Below are 20,055 nucleotides of genomic sequence, written 5' to 3' on the forward strand. Positions count from 1 at the left end.
TCCTAGCAATCAAATGATACACTTATATATAATCCACTTATATCAAATCAATCACATGCAATAACAGGTGTGACTTCCCATAAAAGGTTTATTATTCCCATAATAAACTAATTAAATTGTTCTAAACACATTAAAAGTTAACCATTTTAGTGGCATTTCTGACCAGTTCAGACACTTATTGTATATAAAAAATAAGAGAGGAGGAGAGTGACTCAAAGGAATGCAGCTTTTCCCAAAATTTACGACTTAAGGGATGAGAATGAGCCGAGTCTGTTTGCGTCTCACAAGAAAAACAAAGTCATTCGTTTCTCAAACTGTTCATTTTCTCTCTGTGACTGGTGGTGAGAAGGCTGCGTGTTTAGTCCTGTCCAATGTTTTCTTGACATCCATATGACTTTAGGTCATCGGGTCCATGTGTGAGTGAGTGTGTGTTAGGCCAAAAGACGTCATAATATTTTTGAAAGAATTAAACTTTTCTTCTTATATTCCTGGATTTATTATCCTACATTATTTAAAAGTTAAGTAAAGTAAAAGTTGAATATCACTGTCATCAGTTTAGCTTCACTTTATTTGTCTTCACATGTTTATTATGTTATTTATTTTTCTGCACTGAAAGTCCAAAGGTGCATGTGAAGGTATTTACAACCAGTTGTATCTTATGTCCTTGTGTGTGTGTGTGTGTGTGTGTGTGTGTGTGTGTGTGTGTGTGTCTTAGGCGTGGGAGTCTGATGAAGCCATAGAAGAAGACATGCCTGAGTCACCTGGTGTGGAGAAACATGACAAAGAGAAAGAACACAGAGACTCCAAGAAAGGCAGAGGTCTGTGTGATGTTTAATGCTGTTAAACAGACAAACATATTAAATAAACACATATCATGTTTGAGGTATTTAGCGAGTAAAGTACTACATACAAGTTTGGGTGAACTGATCATAAATCATCAGTTCCTCGACAGCGTCACGTGTGATACTTCTACTATAAAAACAACTGCTTATCAGCTTAAGTCCCCAAACACATCCCGTTGCCGTCATGCCGATCAGCGTGCTGAGACGAGTGGTGGACAACACTGTCTTTTCCCATCTCTCCTTTCCAGCCATGAAGACCTCGACCAGCATGGACGCCTCCGACAACAAGAAGACCAGACACAAGCTGAAGAAGTTCCTCACCCGCCGTCCGACCCTGCAGGCCGTCAGAGACAAGGGATACATCAAAGGTACCAGAGAGAAACATCACCTCTACTCACATTTCAGTATATACAGTATGCTCTGTGTCTATGGTTTGCTTGGGATTCCTGGAATAATATTGAAAAAATTTTGAGTTTTTAGTTGAATAATCTAGAAATAACAGAGTTTTACTAACAGATTACTTTACAGAAATATAGGAGAAAGTATTTAAAGTACAGGTTAGGTTCAGATATATTTGTGGTATAAGCTGGTGGGTTTTCTGCTATTTTTAACCACAGAGAGCAACACTTTGACTTTATGAATAAATTGAATTTACAGCTTGATATAAATCTATTTGCTTTAAACATGTATATTATTCCTGCAACAGGCCAGTTTGCCCACAGGAAGCATGCAAAGTAAACGTTTGTAATTCTATAATAATAATTTGTTTCTTTAAGCTTTTAGCCTAAATGACATTTTAAAGAACCCACAGAAAGAAACTTTTCCTTTCTTCTATCTCTAATAAATAAATGGAGGACTTTGGACTGCTTCGTGACTGTGTTTTTGTTTTCTATGTGACCTCAGATCAGGTGTTTGGCTGCAGTCTCTCCAGTCTGTGTCACAGGGAGAACAGCACAGTGCCCATCTTTGTCAAGACATGCATCGACCATGTGGAGAACAACGGTGGGTTCTGATCTCAGTCACTTTACCAGACTCGAATTTAGAGAAAACTATTTTCTAGTTTCTTATAACCTGCATATAGTAAAGGAAGGACGTGGTTTACAGCACCTGATAACACAGGTAATTTCAGATAAGTTGTCAGTCACTGTAAAGTTGTTTACTTTTACTGTATGTTGTTGTTTTGGAGGATTCAGCTCTTACTGAAATGATCAATGCTTTCCTCCCATGATCCCCTGCAGGTCTGTGTGTGGATGGGCTGTACAGAGTTAGTGGAAACCTTGCTGTCATACAAAAACTACGTTTTGCTGTCAATCATGGTACGTTTCTGTCCTCTGTAAAAGCTTCTCCTCATTATTTTTGAAAGAAAAGACTGAAAAGCTATTTAAAAGTATTCTGACTTTAATGTTTTGGGAGTTTCTTGCGGTCATATAAGTTGTTATAAGGGTTTAGAGTATTCTGTGTGTGTCCAGATGAGAAGGTGAACCTGGCAGACGGGAAGTGGGAGGACATCCATGTGACCACTGGAGCTTTAAAGATGTACTTCAGAGAGCTGCCGGAGCCTCTCTTCACCTACGCTCTCTTCCACGACTTTGTCGGCGGCATCAGTGCGTAACTAACACACACACACACACACACACAGTTAGATAAGATTATTTTCATTATCCATTAATTGGTGATTATTTTCTTGATTGATGGACTAAACATATCACAGTTTCCCAAAGGCCAAGGTGACGCCCATTATCCAAATGAATCAGCAATTTTTTTGTCTTAAAAAGTGACTAAGAGATTAATCAGTTATCTAAATACTTGGCGATTCATTTTATGTCTAAATAATTGTTGCAGCTCTACACACATCACATAATTATCTGCAGATTGGACAAGAAAGTCTTTTGTTCATGCATTTACTCACATAATGAATTGTTGTTAATGTCTGTATCACTATCACTTTAACCCAGAAATTTTTTCAGAGAATTAAGGATGAAGAATTTTAAGTTAAATACAAGAAGATTTGAATTTTTGTTCTCTAGTTAAATAACTTTGCTTGGGGAACCTATGAAACCCCCTTCATGGACCTCTGAGGTGTCCAGATCCTGCTTAAAAAAATCTTCTACCTGGTGAATAAGTATATCTGGATCAGGGAGAGTTGATTTCAAATGCTCTGCAATCTCACAAACATTAGCATCAAAGTATGCTTTCCCAAACATTGCATCAGTAAACCAACAGAAGACTGCTGTTGCTTTTAGCAAGCTGCCAAGTCTCTGACTTTTCCTGTTTTTGTTTTCTGTTCTGCAGAGAATCCAGACTACAAGCAGCGAGTTCAGGCCATCAAAGAGCTGGTCAGACAGCTGCCAAAGCCCAACCACGACACCATGCAAGCTCTCTTCAAACACCTCCGAAGGTAAGAAGAAAACATCATTTTGTGTTTTGTTTTTAACGTTTTATTGATGTCTGTGCAAAGCAAAGAGGGCACCATAAACAATAATGGAAAGGTACACACTGCCTAGGGATTTTAACACCCCCACAACCCCAAGGTAAGTAAATAAAGAAGGAAAGAAAGAAGAAAGAAAGACAAAAGGAAAAAACAAAACAAAACTGACCATAAGGACACTGTAAAATTGGCAAATCACCAAAATCTACATACATCTATACATTACATACATATGTGATCCCAAAAGATAAGGCAGTGTAAGTCTTGTAAGTCTGAATTTGGTTGGATTACAGACAGGTTCTGAAAATATGTCAAAAAACAGTTGTCACCTCTTACAGAATAAGTCTGTTGATCCTTTGAGAGTGAAATTGATTTTCTCCAACTGGAGAAAGAACATGATAGTAGTTTAGAGGTGGAGTGGGAGATTTCCAGGATAAGAGTATCCTTCTTCTGGCCAGGAGCATTAAGAAAGCGATCGTGTCAGACACAACAGTGCTGCAGGGAAGTGGGACTCTAGACACACTGAAAACGGTTAGCAAAGGGCAACCTTAAGTTCAAACATTTAACCCCTCTGAGATCAAAACTTTCTGAGCTTTGAGCAAGACCAGAACATCTGTAAAAGAGTTGCAGGGTGTTGTGAAAAATCTTCAGGTCTCCCACAACATCATTAAAACTCAGAAAGACCCAGATATATTCAGACTCAAAGAAGAGTTCAATGTGAATAGGTTTATTGTGCATCAAGTGTAATACAGAGCAAACCGAGACTTCAGTCCCAGCATGAGAACCTAATGCAAAATCACAGAACATCATTTTATATACTGTTCATAACTCCCCCTGTTGTGGAGCTTATATTGGGCTTTTTAACAGTTTCACTTGGCTTGGAAACAATGGTTTCTCAAACTTCCCCAAAATCCATAAATAAAATTGGGCCTGCTGGCATTTAATCACACAGCAAATAACCAAAATATCATGTTACTGATTAACCCCTCTGTGTACGGTCTCTACAATGGCTGCACATTGTTGATTCTTTAATTAGCTCTCCTGTGTACAATCTTTTGTGCTAACATTGGTATGACTGTTTACCCAAGGGAAATTAGTCTTCCCAAGGGCCGACGGAGCAGCGAGTACACATTGGACTAACGTTATGGTAGAGTTCTGCCACACACAGATAGGCTCTATGTGTCACTTCGAGCTGGATCAGATTCAGGCATGCGCAGGAGGAGTGTGGTTGATCCTATGTAAGGCATCGGACCAAGCAGAATCACTTCCCAAAGACTTAACATTACTATCGATGTTGGAGATGAATTTTCGAGAGGTTTACGACAGTTTAAGAATGTCTTCTCCCGAACAAGCTGCCATTGGGGACGGTCTTTGGGATAAAAGTTGAAAACAGCATCCATTTGTACAGGGGTGCAGTCAGAGATAACTATAGATAAGTAGTCAATAAATGAAACGTGGTCTAGAAGGTTCCTGTCTATGAAGAAATAATCAATTCATGAGTAGGTGCAATGGATGTGGGAGAAGAAAGAAAAAGATTTTGAGGAAGGATCTAAGAACCGCCAAGGATCAGTACACCCATTGTCATTCAGAAAATAGGACAATGATTTAGCTATTTTAGAAGTGACCATTTGTTTTGGACTGGATCTGTCCAGGACTGGATAAATGACAGTACCGAAGTCGCCACCCAGTATGAGTTTGTGTGTGTCAATGCTGGGAAAGGGAGGACAAAAGTTGTTTTGTTTTTTTAATAAAAGTCTTATTGTCCCAGTTGGGAGTGTAAACGTTGGCAAGCAAAACTGGTTGTTGAAAAAGGGTCAGAGGTAATGTTATTTGTGAATTTTTAAATCAGGTGTGGAGGGGGGGGCTGAGCAAAATATGTTACTGGTGTTACACAGTGTTCAGGTATACACCAATTACATTACTTGCCCTCTGCCCCCACCGTCGTTTTGGGTTTCTTTTATAGAAATAAAACCCATTTAGTTCATTTTCATGTATCAGCATTCACGTTCATCAAATAAAAAACTCTATAATTTGTAAAATACTAAGCATGTTGTAAATACTTAGTCGGACGATGGACACTACAACTATAAACTGAAAGGGTCTGCTCCGTGTCTGTGTGTGCGCTGCAGACCAGTTTTACACAGACGACGACTGGCTGGCAGCAGCCTGAAGCTCGCCATCACTAACTCTTAATAAGAAGAAGATCTAAACTAAATAACCCCCTCAACCCCTCCAACCCCCCTGACAGATGAACAGTCCTAGGATTCCTTTCCAGAAACAGAGAAACCCACAGGCAAACAAAAACAAATGACTACCAACGCATACATCTTTTAAACCTAACTCAGATTGTAGCTCAAAACCACAACAAAAGGAAAAAAGGTGTTCCTGCTCTGTTAGCTTACATTTGTTGTTACATGACTTCAGTGCTCATTCGGGGAGAATGAGCATAACCAAGACGCAGAGTAGCTTGTTTATAGAGAGAGAGAGTTCAAGTCAGTAACACTTACCTGTAGTGTCAGTTATTACAGCTGCTCCGTGAGCTTACACTTGTTGTTAAATCAGTTCAGTGCTTGTTCGGGGAGACTGAGCATCACCGAGACAGGGAGTAGCTTGTTTATGGAGAAAGAGTTCAAGTCAGTAACGCTTACTTGTAGTGTCACTTACAACTGCTCCAAGAGTGGTTTCACACACACTGTTACAGAGCCAGCCTCACGTCAGTCCTCAATGTGTTGGTCGTAAAACGCCTGGGCCGCTTCAGGACCATTGCAGAAAAGCATTTCACCGTTGAACTCCACATGGAGCCGGGCAGGATGGCAAAGCGTATTGAATGCAGCGTGCTGCTGAGCCAAACTTGCACTGCGGTCGGGGTAGATATTAATCCGCTGGCCCCGGAAAGTCAGCAACTCTCACCACCTCGCTAGAATCAGGTCTTTATCCTGGTAGCGGAGGAAGCAGCCAATGAAGGCTCTGGAGTTTAGGTGAGGATTTACGGCCGGCGTCCGTTTCTCTCCTCAGCCTGTGTGCTCGGTCCAAGATGGGGGGATGAGGGAACACTTTTAGGCCAACAACAACCTGGAAAAACAAAGTCATGAACTGAACCTGCAGCTTCTCCAGCACCCCGGTGACTTTCAGGTTCCACTTCCACAAGCGATTCTCCAGGTCGTCCGGCCTGGCTGTCAGCATGTCGTTTTTCAAGAGAAGCTCACAATAGGCAGACTCCAGTTTGGTAACTTTGTCGCTGTAAGTTGACAGGCTGGTCTCGATTGTCTCGATTGTATTGGCATGTGAAACAATTGTCTCTTTGATAGAGGGAGTCAGTCACTGACTGGAGGTTTTCCAGGTCGTTGGGTAGCTTCTTAGGGCTAATGTTAGCTTCTCTGGCTAGCCCAGGTGCCCCTAGCTGAGTGGAAGCAGCAGATTTAGTTGACGTGTTTCTCTGTTAGCTCTGAGCCATGTCTCCACTGATGTGACTAAATAAGTCTTGAAAGAGTCGTTTGGCTAACAAAGAGGAAAGAAACTTGTGGGCAGACAAAGTTTTTTTTATAAAAACATGGGAGAGCTACGAATCTCCCGCCTACTCCAACTGCGTGATCATCCAGAAGTCATGATTTCTTTCTTTCTTGTTATTTTTATTTATGTTTATTTGTCCCCCAAAACAAGAGGTTAAACATGAGTTTTAATACGAAGTCCCAATAAAAAGGCACGATTCTCTACACTTGAACAGTGTGTATCAGAGATTCAAATGTATTTTCAGCAATTCGGACCATTTAGAGATTTCCACATAAATGATTTTACTATAAATTTTAGGGCCCAAAAGTTACAGCCTTGCAGGTCCAAAACACTGGAAAAATGCATCTTTGAAAGGTAAACTGGGTCACCCACAACACCAGCAAAATAAATGTATGTATTGTGCATAGTCACTAAAGTCTCAATACACTTTACTGCAAAAAGTCCACATACAATATGTAACCTTCTTTTGTGCATATGTGTTTGTCTGTTTCCTCACATGCCTTTTTAAAAATGTGAACTCTATTGTGTTACAAACCTGACTATACAAAACTGCATTATTGGCCAGATTGACATTCAGTGTTTCTGTGAGAAGGGTGCACTAATTTATTTTTTTTTGCTTGTGAAAACTTTTTTTTTTTAGTAAAATCTTCTTAGTTCACCAACCTCTGGAAGGTGAACCAATGTATTTTTTTATATCAGACTGTATCTAACCCTCCTCCATCCCTCCAGGGTGATCGACCACGGTGAGGAAAACCGTATGACCACCCAGAGCGTGGCCATCGTGTTCGGCCCCACGCTGCTGCGGCCTGAGACGGAGACCATGAACATGGCGGTCCACATGGTCTACCAGAACCAGATAGTGGAGCTTATACTGCTGGAGTACGAGAACATTTTCGGGAGGTAGACGGAGACGCCAAAGGATGAGCCGTTTCTTTTTATTTTTTCTCTACCAACGCAGAGCTCTTCCTAACCCAGCATGGCCCTGCGAAAAACAGCCCGGATCGGCCCGGCCTGGCACGGGGCAGCTTCTCTTCATCTCAAACCAACCTGTGGTCACCGGCTTCTCCAAATCTCGCAACCTCTGGACCAAAGCCACGCAAAATGTTTCATGAACCAAAACATAGTAGCTAAATACATGTAGCTATCTAGCGACCAAAAATTTTAGACTCTTTGCACTTTTCAGTATCTCATTTTCTCCTGCGGCTGCATTTGTGCCACTGAAGCAAAAGGTGGCGTCCTCCTGTCCCAACACTGGATTCCTAAAAACTGATACATGGGCCAAACAAGCCGCTACTGGTGCACAGACTGACTGAGACCAAAGGAGCTGCGGAATAATGAGCCTTTGTTGCCTCGTACGAAGGAGCCCTCAGTATTGGAGGTTAATGATGTTGGCTGCACCCTGTATGTACCGTACTGTAAATCTAATCACTTGTATAGACTCTATCACTCCTGTTTGAACCACACTGGGATACAACTGAAGAAATCAAACTCCTTCTACCCTCAGCTTGACTATAGATGTTTAGGCACTAAGAGAAGAAATAAGTTAGAACAAGGAGAAGAAGGGATGACGTGGAGGTCTTTTATTTAGGAACTATAGGTTGCTCAACGTTGTTGACTCTCCTTCACTTTCTCTTTATTTTAAATGTTTTCCTCTCCTCCGCTGTCCCTCCATCTCTCTCCCAATCTGTTTCTCCTTTCTGAAATCCTGAAATACTGGACTAGGGTCCTTTGAACACATGACAGGTTATCGTGTTCTTGTCTGTATTACAGTATATCTGCACGACACCTTCTCCATTTGGCTTTTAGAACAAATCATCTTGCAGCGGTCAGAACATCAACTTGAAAAATACAAACAAACGGTACTCAGCTGTGTCTTTCCTTGACTCATGGATATGAAATGTTTAAAAACAGCCTTTAAACATCTCTCTATTGAAACATTTGTACAGTGTTTATGTGTATGCATGTAATTGGGGGGTGGATGGATGAATGGATTCAATGTACCTTAAATTGTACAAATACTAAATACGTACACACCTACAGAGTGTTAAAATATGTTATGAGGGAGCAGTGTAACCAACAGTTGTGAGGAATAAAGTTATGAGGTGGGGATGTGGAGGTATAACTGTGAGTGAGGTAAAAGGATGATTGTGAATGTAATTTTGCAAAATAACATTTGTTTGCTTTGTCAAACTGGAATAAAGACCTCTAGAGAGAGGAACTCTAGAGATAGTCTTTATGTTCTTGTGATTAGTTTTACTCCACCTGTGTTGTTTCCATGTGACTCAGCAAGAAGATCAAGATACTGACTGTCAGATTTAGAGGTTTGATTCCGTGGATGTTATTATAGGAACTGGATATCAGACTCAAAGATGGCACCTGTTCAATCGAATGAAAAATTGCTTACCTGGCTAATTACCTTAAAAAGTTTCTACCTTCTGCATCGTGCGGCCCAATGAATACCTGCAGTAGTGTTTTTCCTGCTGGACCCGGCCCACAGACTTTACATTGAGATGACGTTAAAGATTTTAAAATCGCTTTTCTAGGCTCTAGAAAAGTTTTACAGATGTAAAAATTCATCATACAAAGAGTAATAATTGACCTTGTTTGCAGGTGGAGATGACGACTTGTCAACAGTTTTATACAGTAGACGTCTCTTTTATAATGGCGGTCTTTGGGAAAATGCTTTTTGGGCTGCAGGGGATTTTTTTTGTAACCACTTGGAAAAATTCAAGGTTGAGCCTTGTTAATAAAGCCATGTTTGATGCCCACAGACAGAGATGTCACATGACCCTTCAAATATTTGAGATTGGATGGCTTTAGAAGTAATCAAATTGTTAAAGTCTTTTTATTAATATTAATAATAATAATAATAAGTGTATAAACTAAAATCACTTTTTCTGTTTTTATTTGTATTTATTCATGTTAATGTTACTTGGTTCCAGCCAGAAAACACTTCGTATTGGCAGTGTAAAGTTGCTCAGTTGCGGTTGTGTTAACCACAGTGAGGTTTGAATAACCAGTCTCAGCTCACGCCATAAAAAAATGTGACTTAATTGAATTTGTAAGTTACTTAGAGCTTCAGAAGGAAAAAATATTAAGTTAAAAACATGAGATTCTAGACACTAAATCAACAGTAAAACTGGAAATGTTCTGGATGTGCTGGGTTTTTGTTTGTTTTTTTAATGTAAGTTTAATGTAAGCGGAGAAAAAGAGTACTATTCCTCTTCTGCATTAGCTTGAAGTCAAAAATCTCAGAATATCTCAACAAATATCAAATACATGTTCCAGGAAATATACTGTAACACAAATAGAAGAAGCTAAAGGTCTCAAATGAAACCTGTCAACAAGCAGAAAGTGATATAACAATAACAGTTTGCTGCTGCAGACACATGAGCTGCTGTCAATCCTTGAGATGACTTTTGTTATTTATGGGCCAAACAATATCTATGTTTGTTAAATGAACAACAATGTTGTGTTTATTAAAACCTGAAAACATTCTTAACTGAAGAAATAAATAAGAAAACCAGTCAGAGTTACATTCCTTCAGACAACAAGGACTTCAGATGATCTTTTATTAACAGCATAGAGAATCAAAATTATTCATATTTGAGTAGGTGAGATAAAAACTACACTTTTTCAGTGATTAAACCACAAGCAAATTCAGCTCTTTGAACAAACTTGTTAATGAATCTGACTCATAGACTGTACATCTGATGTTTGATTCAGGTGTTTTTTTGCTCTCAGATGATCCCGATAGAATATTTAGAGTGAGCCAGCTCTGAATATTCAGCTCACTGTCCTGCTGAGAAGACGGTCGGCCTGCATGACGACTTCTAATAGAAATGTCAAACAGGAGGGCAGCGATGTGCAGCAGAGGAGGTAAAAATATTTCCCGCATGGTGATGAAGAAGGAGAATCATCGTCTCACCCCGAAGACACAGAGAGAAACTATAATCTTCACATGGATCAGAGATGTTTAAGATGCTTTCGCCTCTCTAACCTGAGTCTTATTCTAAAGTAAAAAACATTTAGTAGCATAAATGACAAATAATAACAAACAGGTGAAGAAAGATATATAAAATAATTTAGTCATTATAAGTATCATGTAGTTAAAGTAAGTGATGTTTTGTGATCAGAACTATATTGTGGTGTCGATGCAAAACAAATAAGAATCTGAGATGAGATTAGATTCAAATGGTCTGGTGCCTTTTTTAAAGTAAGCTTTACATAAACACACAGCTACGTCACACAACGATTTTCAATTGAGCACGATTACAATCAGAAATCACATCGAGGCAAAGCACAAAGTCAAATTTTTGCAATGCAGACGCTCAAACAGACAGTGGTATTGTGACTCATCAATCCAGATAAGATCTTTAATGTCTGGCTCTGTGTTAAACCTTCATAATGGATTCTTTTATCAGACCTTTCCTGGTTTACAGAGGCAGATGCAAAGCTTTTTGGCTGAGGGCAAAAGGTTTGCTGTCATATCTTACCGTGGAAATATCTAAAATGTTGAAGAAACTGGCAACATTTTGAGTTTTCCCCTGCTGTTCTCTGGTCTTTGATATACCATTTGACTGCTTCGGTGCATCAGATCCACAGAGAAGGAAGTATCTGCTTTTCAAGAGACACACATATAATCTATTAGACATCCAAGTGTTTGCTCTCCAACAGGCTTTAAGATTCACTCAACAGAACATTCTGATTAGCTTTATAATTTAAAATCTCCAAGCATCAGCAGCTCAGGGGGGATGTTATCGTAAATCCATCCATAAGTTTGTGCATTAAGTCCTTCCTAGGTTCTTAGTAACTAGCTAGTTTCAAACTAGTGATTTACTAAATCAGGTTGCACCATTAAAACTTAAGAAATGTCTGAACTAGTAATCACTTTAGTAATATGTCAATCAGTTGCTAGGTAACATCTGTAGTGCTGTCTAATAAGAAGCAACCAGTAAACAGGGAGTCACTGTTAGCATCACAAACTGTAACATAACCTCCAAAAATAACTTTTAGATGCCAAAAGATAAAATAAACTTAACTACCAATCCTTTGTGAATGCAGGTGTAACTTTGTTCAACTTATATCTGCATACCTGGAGAAATATGTGTTTTAGAATTTGTAGTATTCATGCAGTTTACAGCGAGAGGAAAATATCTGATTATGCTGAGCTAACTGTTGTTATTTGGTCATTTACTCTCGCTATCTAGTTATTAGCAGTTATTCTACTTATAAACTTTAAGTTTTGTAATTTGAGGTTTAGTGTGTTTTTTCCTGTGGGATGTAAAGTGTCAGATCAGATATATCGACCTTATTACCTCTTTTACTCATCAATCTAGACGGGTCAGATATTAGCAAGCTAACATTAGCTTTGTCAGTTGGTTCATTCAACTGTCTTACGCAACACTTCCACCTGGAGGTTAGTTGTTGTAAATATTTAGTAACAACTAATCTCTATGTAAAAACTAGTTTGTATGGTGCAACTGGCTTTAAGTTAGTGATCTGTAAATATCCACTTAGTAAACACTAACAGTATGTTAGGCTAAGTTTGAGCTAATGAACAGCTGGTGCAAATGGCTCCAGAACTTCAAACCTTTTCATGCAGTTTACAGAGAGGAAAATATCCAATTTCAGTATTTAGTATATCTAATTATTAGCAGTTATTCTACCTATTAGCTTAAAGTTTTATAATTTAAGGTTTAATGTGTTTTTTTTTCTGTGAAATGTAAAGTGTCTGGTCTGATATGTCGACCATATGACCTCATTTAATAAATGGGTCAGATATTAGCAAGCTAATGTTAGCTTTGTCAGTTGGTTCATTCAGCTGCTAACGCAACAGTTCCACCTGCCAGTTATTAGGTGTAAATATTTAGTAAGGACTAATCTCTATGTAACAACTAGTTTGTGTGATGCAACTGGTTTTAATTTGTAAATCTCCAATTAGTTAACAGTTATGTTTTAACTTAGCTAGTTTGAATTTACGAACAGCTGCTGCAACTGCTCCAGAACTTGAAGCCTTTTCATTTCAGGAACCTCAGGTTTATACACTTCAGACCACACATCATCATTTATTAAGATGTTTCACTCAGAAACATCAGGATACAGTTTTATAGAGAGCAGGGATCATCACCAAAGTAGAGGTTGTGCAGTCCAACCACTTTAAAAAAAAAAAAAAAAAAAAAAAAAAGGTGGATAACCACTGAGAAAAGCTGAAAAACACCTCCCACGATTCCTGCATCCCTGATATGTTGATGTTCTCACCAACCTCAGTTCTCAGTCACAGGTCTGTTCACACTGTAATCACAGTGAGAAAACTGTCACACAGTTGCCTTTTATCACTTGTTTGTTTATGTTTGAAATCACTTCAGTGGAGTGTTTTATATCCCTGAGATACGGCTCTTGATGCACATTACTTTACGTATCGACTTAAAAAAAAAAAAGGCAAACCACTTCACGGCCTCTCACAACAGTGCGTCTTCTTTTATCCTGGAAAAATGTTTTTTGCTGAGCTTGCATGCTGCTCTTTTTAGAACTGACCTACTTTAAATTGCTCCAGTTACACCTGAGAGAGGAGGTCAGGAAAGCCACTGTTCCTCTGGTAGTCACTGATTGAGTATGATATTGCCATGTAGAGTATTTTCTAATGACTTTAACCTCAATATTACAGGTCATTTTGCACATTGAGTCCATCAAACATGCAGTTTGTTTTCACATGGATCTACTGAAGGGGTGGAAGTTTCTCTGTGCTCACCTTAAATCTGAGTTTAAGGCGTGATTTGTGACATCACAACTAGTTTGGAAGCCAATTGTAGAGTATTTTTATATGTCTAAAAACATGTCTGGGGGGGATCTTTAATCTATTTTAATCTTTAAACTGTGACAACATGATACCTCATATGCGTTGCCATGACACATTTGACAATCAGACTCAGTGAAACCAACTGAATCTACTTTTAACATGTAGGATGAATAGATGACTATGTTGCGCAGCTTATAAAGCCCATTGTGGCAAATTCATATACTGTAAATAAAATTGGCTTGAAGTAGAGTTTAAGTTTTTAAAAATCACATATCAACTCACAAGGCTGAGACACAATTTCAACATGACAGAAAGAAAAGGTTTACTGTCATCAGAGGGGAAATCTAATGTGATTAGAGCGATATTTTATTTTGCAGTTATTTTTTCCATTATTTACAGTAATTAAAATGTCATAAAATAGTTTTTTTCTTAAATGTCACAGTAAATTCAATTTACAACTATTTTAAAGAGCGAAAGACATTGAAAAGATGAAACCAATGACCTTAATGATTCACTTTTATTTATTTTCTGGTGATGAACTAATTAATAAATCAACATTTCAGCACTATTCGTGATCTAATGTGGAAGAGGGAGAGGTTTTCAGTCGTTTTATAGAATAAGGCGATTCTTCTGTTAACATTAAAATTATACACCAGTTGTTGCTGTCGCTGTCGCTCCTCCACAGAGAGGCTGCGGTGGCAGTGCCCCAGGCCCAGTGTCAGGCGCCGTAAACGGGGACGATCGTTAGCTTCCTCCCAGCGGAGCCGTGTCCCGCCTCGGTATCAGCTCCATTTCACCCGCAGCCCTTTGTGGCTCCTGCTGATAAGTCCAAGCTAATATCTTCTCTGTGGCTGGCTGCATGGGAAATTATAAATACAGGCTGAGCTGCTGTCCATCTATCAGGATATCAGAAACTGGAATCTAGCCACAAAAATGCAATTGGATTCAATATTCAAGTTATGATTAAACATCCTTCTCTGATGTTATCTGAGACTGCAATAAACAACATTTATAGTAAATATTATTGTAATGTTTGCTGCAATCAATGAGGTTTAATTGTCTGATTGATGTACTGTACATGGTAACATGAAGTGCTTATAATTCACATGTGGTAGAGTCCACGCAGATGTGTTTACAGCTGTTCTATTTTATAAAAAATGACAAACAAGACGTGATTTGAATATGAATTAAGGTTGCAGCCAAGGGTTGTTGTTTTTTTTTTTTAAAATCAGCTATTCATTTGTCATTTAATTTGAGGAATAACTGATTGTTTAGTCTATAAAATGTCAGAAAATAGTGAAAGATGACCTTCACAGCTTCCCAGATTGAAAGGTGACATTTTGGCTTTACTTGTTTCGTCCGACCAACACTCAAAAATCCAAAGATTTGCAGCGGAGATACACGACGGCAAAAGCAGCAAATCCTCATGTTAGAGACGCTGGAATATTTGGCATTTTGATACATGACTTAAACGATTAGTTGATTAACTTAACAGTCGATTTAACGATCAAACAATCGACAGAAAACTAACATGAATGATGAAGATAGTGAGTATATGAGTCAACAAATGATTTCCATTATAACTATTCTAAACATGATGCAATTTTAATCTGTTTGAGCTGTTTAATAACCTCTAGTTTTTGTCTTGGAAAGAAGTTCACGCTTCATCCAATTAGGTTTAATTTTCGTGGCTCTCTGTTTTCTTTTTTAATAAGGTGTCTGATTGTTTGTTACAGTAATTAATATTTTGACATGAATGTATTTTTCATTAAGCAGCTGAGTGACATAAACAGCCTCAGAGGATGAAAAGACATCAGCGCAATCAGCATGAGGAACATCAAGCGCATAATGACAGGCAGGTCAATGCATAATCTTCTATCTCCTGTGTGTGTGTGTGTGTGTGTGTGTGTGTGTGTGTTTGACCACCTTAGAGGATCTCCCAAACCGTCCACACACACACACAAAATCCAGACAAGACCTCTTCTGTGACTCTCGCTACCAGCCCTGCATGGTGATTACAGTTTCTTCAGCCATTCACACACACACACAAACACACACTCACTTAGAGGCTGACAGGGTTTTCTCTCTGACTCCAGCGAGCAGCTCTGCATGATGATCGCCTTCCCAACAGTCATTTATGTTGCTGACGCCGGCACACCTCTCTGCTCTTAACCCAGACTGAATGCTAACAGCCAGGTGGGCCGGAGTGTGTCGACATGCAACAAGAGAAGAGAGAGAGAGAGAGAGAGAGAGAGAGAGAGAGAGAGAGAGAGAGAGAGAGACTTAACATGCAGTACAACCACTTCACGCTGTGTTGCTCTGCTCTATTAAAAGTTCCTTGAAGGTATTGACTTTTGACTTTTCAAGACTCAAATATCAAACCTTGGTTTAGAAATTAATAATACAAACAGCATTATCCAGCGGTATCGAGCTCTCCCAGTACATACGGTATAATCAATAGTTTTCATCCACTTTTTTTTCCACAATTCAGCAACTTTATAAATATAATATAGCACAAGTATGATTAGTAACCACATGGCTGGAAAATAATTTAAAATAACACTTCATTTCATTTCAGGGGAATCATTGCAATTAGTGGTTTTACTCATAAAGTTAATTTGCACTGTGCTTTAATCAGCGGTGAAGGAAGTATTCAGATGTTTTACTCAAGTGGAAATATCAGTAATTCCATGTAAAAATACTCAATTACAAGTAAAAGTCCTGCATTCAAATTGTATGTAGTATGTAAGTACCGTATTGGCCAGAATATAAGACATTGGGGTGGTTTTATATTTGAAGACTGGACAGTTATAAGTTCACTTTTTGAATGATATATTTGATATTCTTTTTGAATGGAGAGAGTAGTGATTAGAGTGATAGTAGTGTAACACCACTTCCTCCAGAGAGTGTTGCATTATGGGTTGTTTGTAGCCTTACCGTTGCTAGGCTAGTGAGTTTCTTCCAGTCTGAGTCCTGTCAGTGCATCAGAAGGCTTGCGTAACATGTTTTTTCTGCCAAATTCATGACGAGTAAAAAAAAAAGAGTCCAAAGCGTCTTTACTGCAGAAACAGACTGCAGTAAAGACGACTCAATCCTCTGTCAAGCTGTCAATTACCACTTCCACATACGGCGATGAGCTCAAACAGACAATTTTGACTGCCTCCGAGAGCCTTTCAGGGAGTCTGTTTTTTGATTTGTAGTGAGCTCAGAGAGACTTTCTCCCCCCCTTCAGTAGATGAATGTGAAAACAGCCTTCTAGTTTCAAACTCTGCACATACATTATTCTACACACCGAGGCTCAGACATCCAATTGAATTAACTTTAACAATAAAAGGTGGAAGAATAGAAAATACTCATATAGCTTCTTTTTACATCTGTCATGTGACGTTTTGGAAGGCGCTAATGGACTCTCGGGCTAGCTTTTTGTCTCCGCAGGGCTTTGAGCTTCAGCGGTTTCTCCAGGCTGTGAGAAAGATCTCTATTAAGATTGACCTGAGTGACAAGAGCTTCAAGTATCTAACAGTCTCTCTCTTTCTCTCTCCGGTTGGCAGTGATGGGAGACAGCGTAAGCCAGTCAGTACTAGGAGAAAAAACCAGCTAACCAGAAGGATAAAATCTGCTCGGAGGCTGCTTAAACTCTCAGAACACTGCTCTGAATTGCCACTTTTAATCGCAGACAGGACTGAAGAGTTGTTTCTTACCTGTCAGAAAGGAATATATTTCACACCCTGCTCCTCCCAACCCAGATTCCCTGCCTGAGTCTTCCCTCCTCTTGCAGAGACACCCAACGTATGCTTTTAAGTCATATCTGTTCCTGCTTTCAAGTGATAATCATGTGGTTATATTTTCCAGTCGAGAAGTGGCATTTATGTGGTTTAAGTTTGCAAGAAAGCTGTTGCTAGATGAATAATAATAATAATAAGCTAAATAAGTTTTCTGCATGTCAGTATGAAGCAGCAGGAAAAGGGAAGCTAACAACGATAATTTAAATATTAAAAGAAAGATATTAGCATATGTTGAAGAGGTGAACTCAGAGCTTTCAGAAATTTTTGATACGTAATCATTAGGCCATTCTAACAAGTCCTCTAAATTAAACGACCAAATACATCGTTTGACCATGTGACTCCAAAACGTCACATAGGAATGTTTTCTAATCTGGCGCCCCAATCGGCAGCAATCAGCAGGACATCATTTGTCTGTGCTTTCCAAAACTGTTACAAATCACAAAAATAATGATGTTTTATGATGTGAGAACATTTTGATTAAAGTCTAGTTAGGTTTAAGCACAAAAATCACTTGTTAGGTTTATGGAAAGATCATGGTTAGGTTGGGTTAAAATGATCACTCTGTTAAGGTTGGAGAAAGAGAGATGTCCTTAAAGTTAGGTGACCTTCATCGTCATGGCAACAATAATAACCACAAGATTAAGGTTAGGGAACGATCGTAGTCACGGTTTCTAAAAAAAAAGTGTCCCGACTCGCAGCTGTAAATGTCAACTGTTGGGTTAAATCCTGCATCCACTCATCCTCTCTCCGAAAAATGACATTTGTCAACTGATATAGACGTCATCTGAACTGCTCCACTGCTCCAGGTCATGATTACTACGGCCGTTAGATGGCATCTGTCATCAGTTGTTTTTTGGCCAATTGACATTACGACCTACTGTGTCATTTTTCTTTGGAGGACAGTCTCGGCCGTTCGGATGTACATCACTGTGGTCATTGATGTCTTGAAGAAGACATTTTGAGGTTTTGTGCAGCTCATCTCAGGCTCAACAGCACTGACAACAGTATTTGAGGAGGGCAGGTATAAAACTCCTGTGTCATGCTGCTTATTTTTACATCAGATATTTTGATATTCAGACTGTAAACCAAAGCTTGTTTTATTATCTTTCTCCTTCTTAAAGTTGGTCAAGCCTGAACTAAACTCACACTCCTCTGAGGGCGTTCAACTCTAGTCTTTCATCTGTCATTTTTAGTGCTTTTGATGCTAAGCATCGCTGAGCAGATGGCCTGACTCATTTGGCACTAATCGAGAAGTTTGTCTCGAGAATGAAAGATCTACTCTTCAGGGTAAAGTGACACCTCCTTCACAAGTTGATTGATTGTTTGAAGCCGCCAATTTAGACAGGTGTTATACCCAGTCTAGGAGTGTCTAAGACGCAACATGAATACAACATCCATCTTCCCCAAGTCCCATGAAGCCACAGAGACAACTGGCTCAATATAAAGAAAGTAGGCTTATTTACAAAGTTAAATAATGTAGATAGGAGTGGACTTCCAGTTTGGTTTCTCATGTTTTGTTAAGTAGGGAGGTAAGTTGTTGTCTTTTAGTTTCTTTGTTTTCATGAGGTTATATCGGTTACTTCCTAGTTAGAATTGTTTTGTTTTGTTATGTTTGCCTTTGTCCACCCTGAAGTTAAATCAAGCTCTATTAGCTTCAAAAAAAGGGAACAAAACCATAATTAAACAACATCAGGATAAGAAATGTGGCCGGTTGGGAGAGGAGGAAGATGGGAGATGCCCTTACGCAGTAGTGACGCCATCTTGGCTCCTTATATATAGTTGACTTCCTCTTAAAGCAGCCAGTCGCTTGCTGAAGCTGGAAACTGATCCACCAATCACCTCCCTTGTCTGCCTATTCACATAAATGCACACACACACACCTAACAGACACATCCAGTCTGAAGAAGCAAAACTCATTTTAATACAAATTACAACCACAGTCATAACAACGGTTTAGCTCTGTGCGGCAGGCAATGTGATTTTAATATTGTATACCCTGAACAGTAATGTTTACTACGCAATATGCAAACAATAACCAAACCTTTACTGGTTGTGTCAGGATACTGCATGCTTGGAAGCCCTTTTGACCCTCTGGCTCAGGTGATCTCACAGAGCACAGCTGCTTTCATCACTTTATTGGCTTCCAATAAAACATCTACAACACAATATGTGCAATTAAGATATAAATGTACTTCTTACATCTTGCTTCATAAGCATCATGCTACATTTATTTGTAATCCTGCAACACGAGGATCCACGGGCATTATATTTATATATGATTTGTCTCTTTGTGAAACCGATAATGTGCAAATAAACAAAAGCAAGCAGTATGATTGAATGATTTGTGCATGAACTTTACTTTCATTATTTATCATCATGAACTTTATCGTCTCACTTCGCCTATACCGTGGCCGCTTTTCAACAAAATGCCATAGGCTATGTGATCAAATTAGAAACATCAGTAGCAGCGTGTAAGGCCTTATATCACTTTAATTATCGTTAAGGGAAGAAACAAGGCTGCAAAGATGTCTAGGCATAGAAACACATCTAGTAAACTTCTGACAGAAATTAATAGGCTATTTACACAACCTTGGAGATTCTCTGTATCTTTATGATTCTTGGTTTTGGGATGTTATGTCAGCATGACATAACCTATTCAGTCAGAACCAGAATCTGTTTTATTAGCCAATG

General features: G+C 38.9%; 1 protein-coding gene across 9 annotated transcripts in view; it reads left to right on the forward strand.

The window, feature by feature from the left end:
• The window catches only part of LOC137194589 (rho GTPase-activating protein 12-like), a 69,208-nt gene extending 60,056 nt beyond the window's left edge, over window positions 1-9,152 (forward strand). For all 9 annotated transcript variants that reach the window (XM_067606629.1, XM_067606628.1, XM_067606632.1 and 6 more), the window contains 7 exons: window positions 716-818; window positions 1,091-1,210; window positions 1,746-1,844; window positions 2,081-2,158; window positions 2,312-2,446; window positions 3,135-3,240; window positions 7,510-9,152. In XM_067606629.1, the coding sequence (XP_067462730.1) occupies window positions 716-818; window positions 1,091-1,210; window positions 1,746-1,844; window positions 2,081-2,158; window positions 2,312-2,446; window positions 3,135-3,240; window positions 7,510-7,684 (816 nt within the window). In that variant the 3' untranslated portion in view covers window positions 7,685-9,152. The remainder of the gene's footprint in view (window positions 1-715; window positions 819-1,090; window positions 1,211-1,745; window positions 1,845-2,080; window positions 2,159-2,311; window positions 2,447-3,134; window positions 3,241-7,509) is intronic.
• Window positions 9,153-20,055: the final 10,903 nt, after the last annotated feature.

The sequence above is a fragment of the Thunnus thynnus genome, chromosome 12 (assembly GCF_963924715.1).
Source record: "Thunnus thynnus chromosome 12, fThuThy2.1, whole genome shotgun sequence".
Lineage (NCBI taxonomy): Eukaryota > Metazoa > Chordata > Actinopteri > Scombriformes > Scombridae > Thunnus > Thunnus thynnus.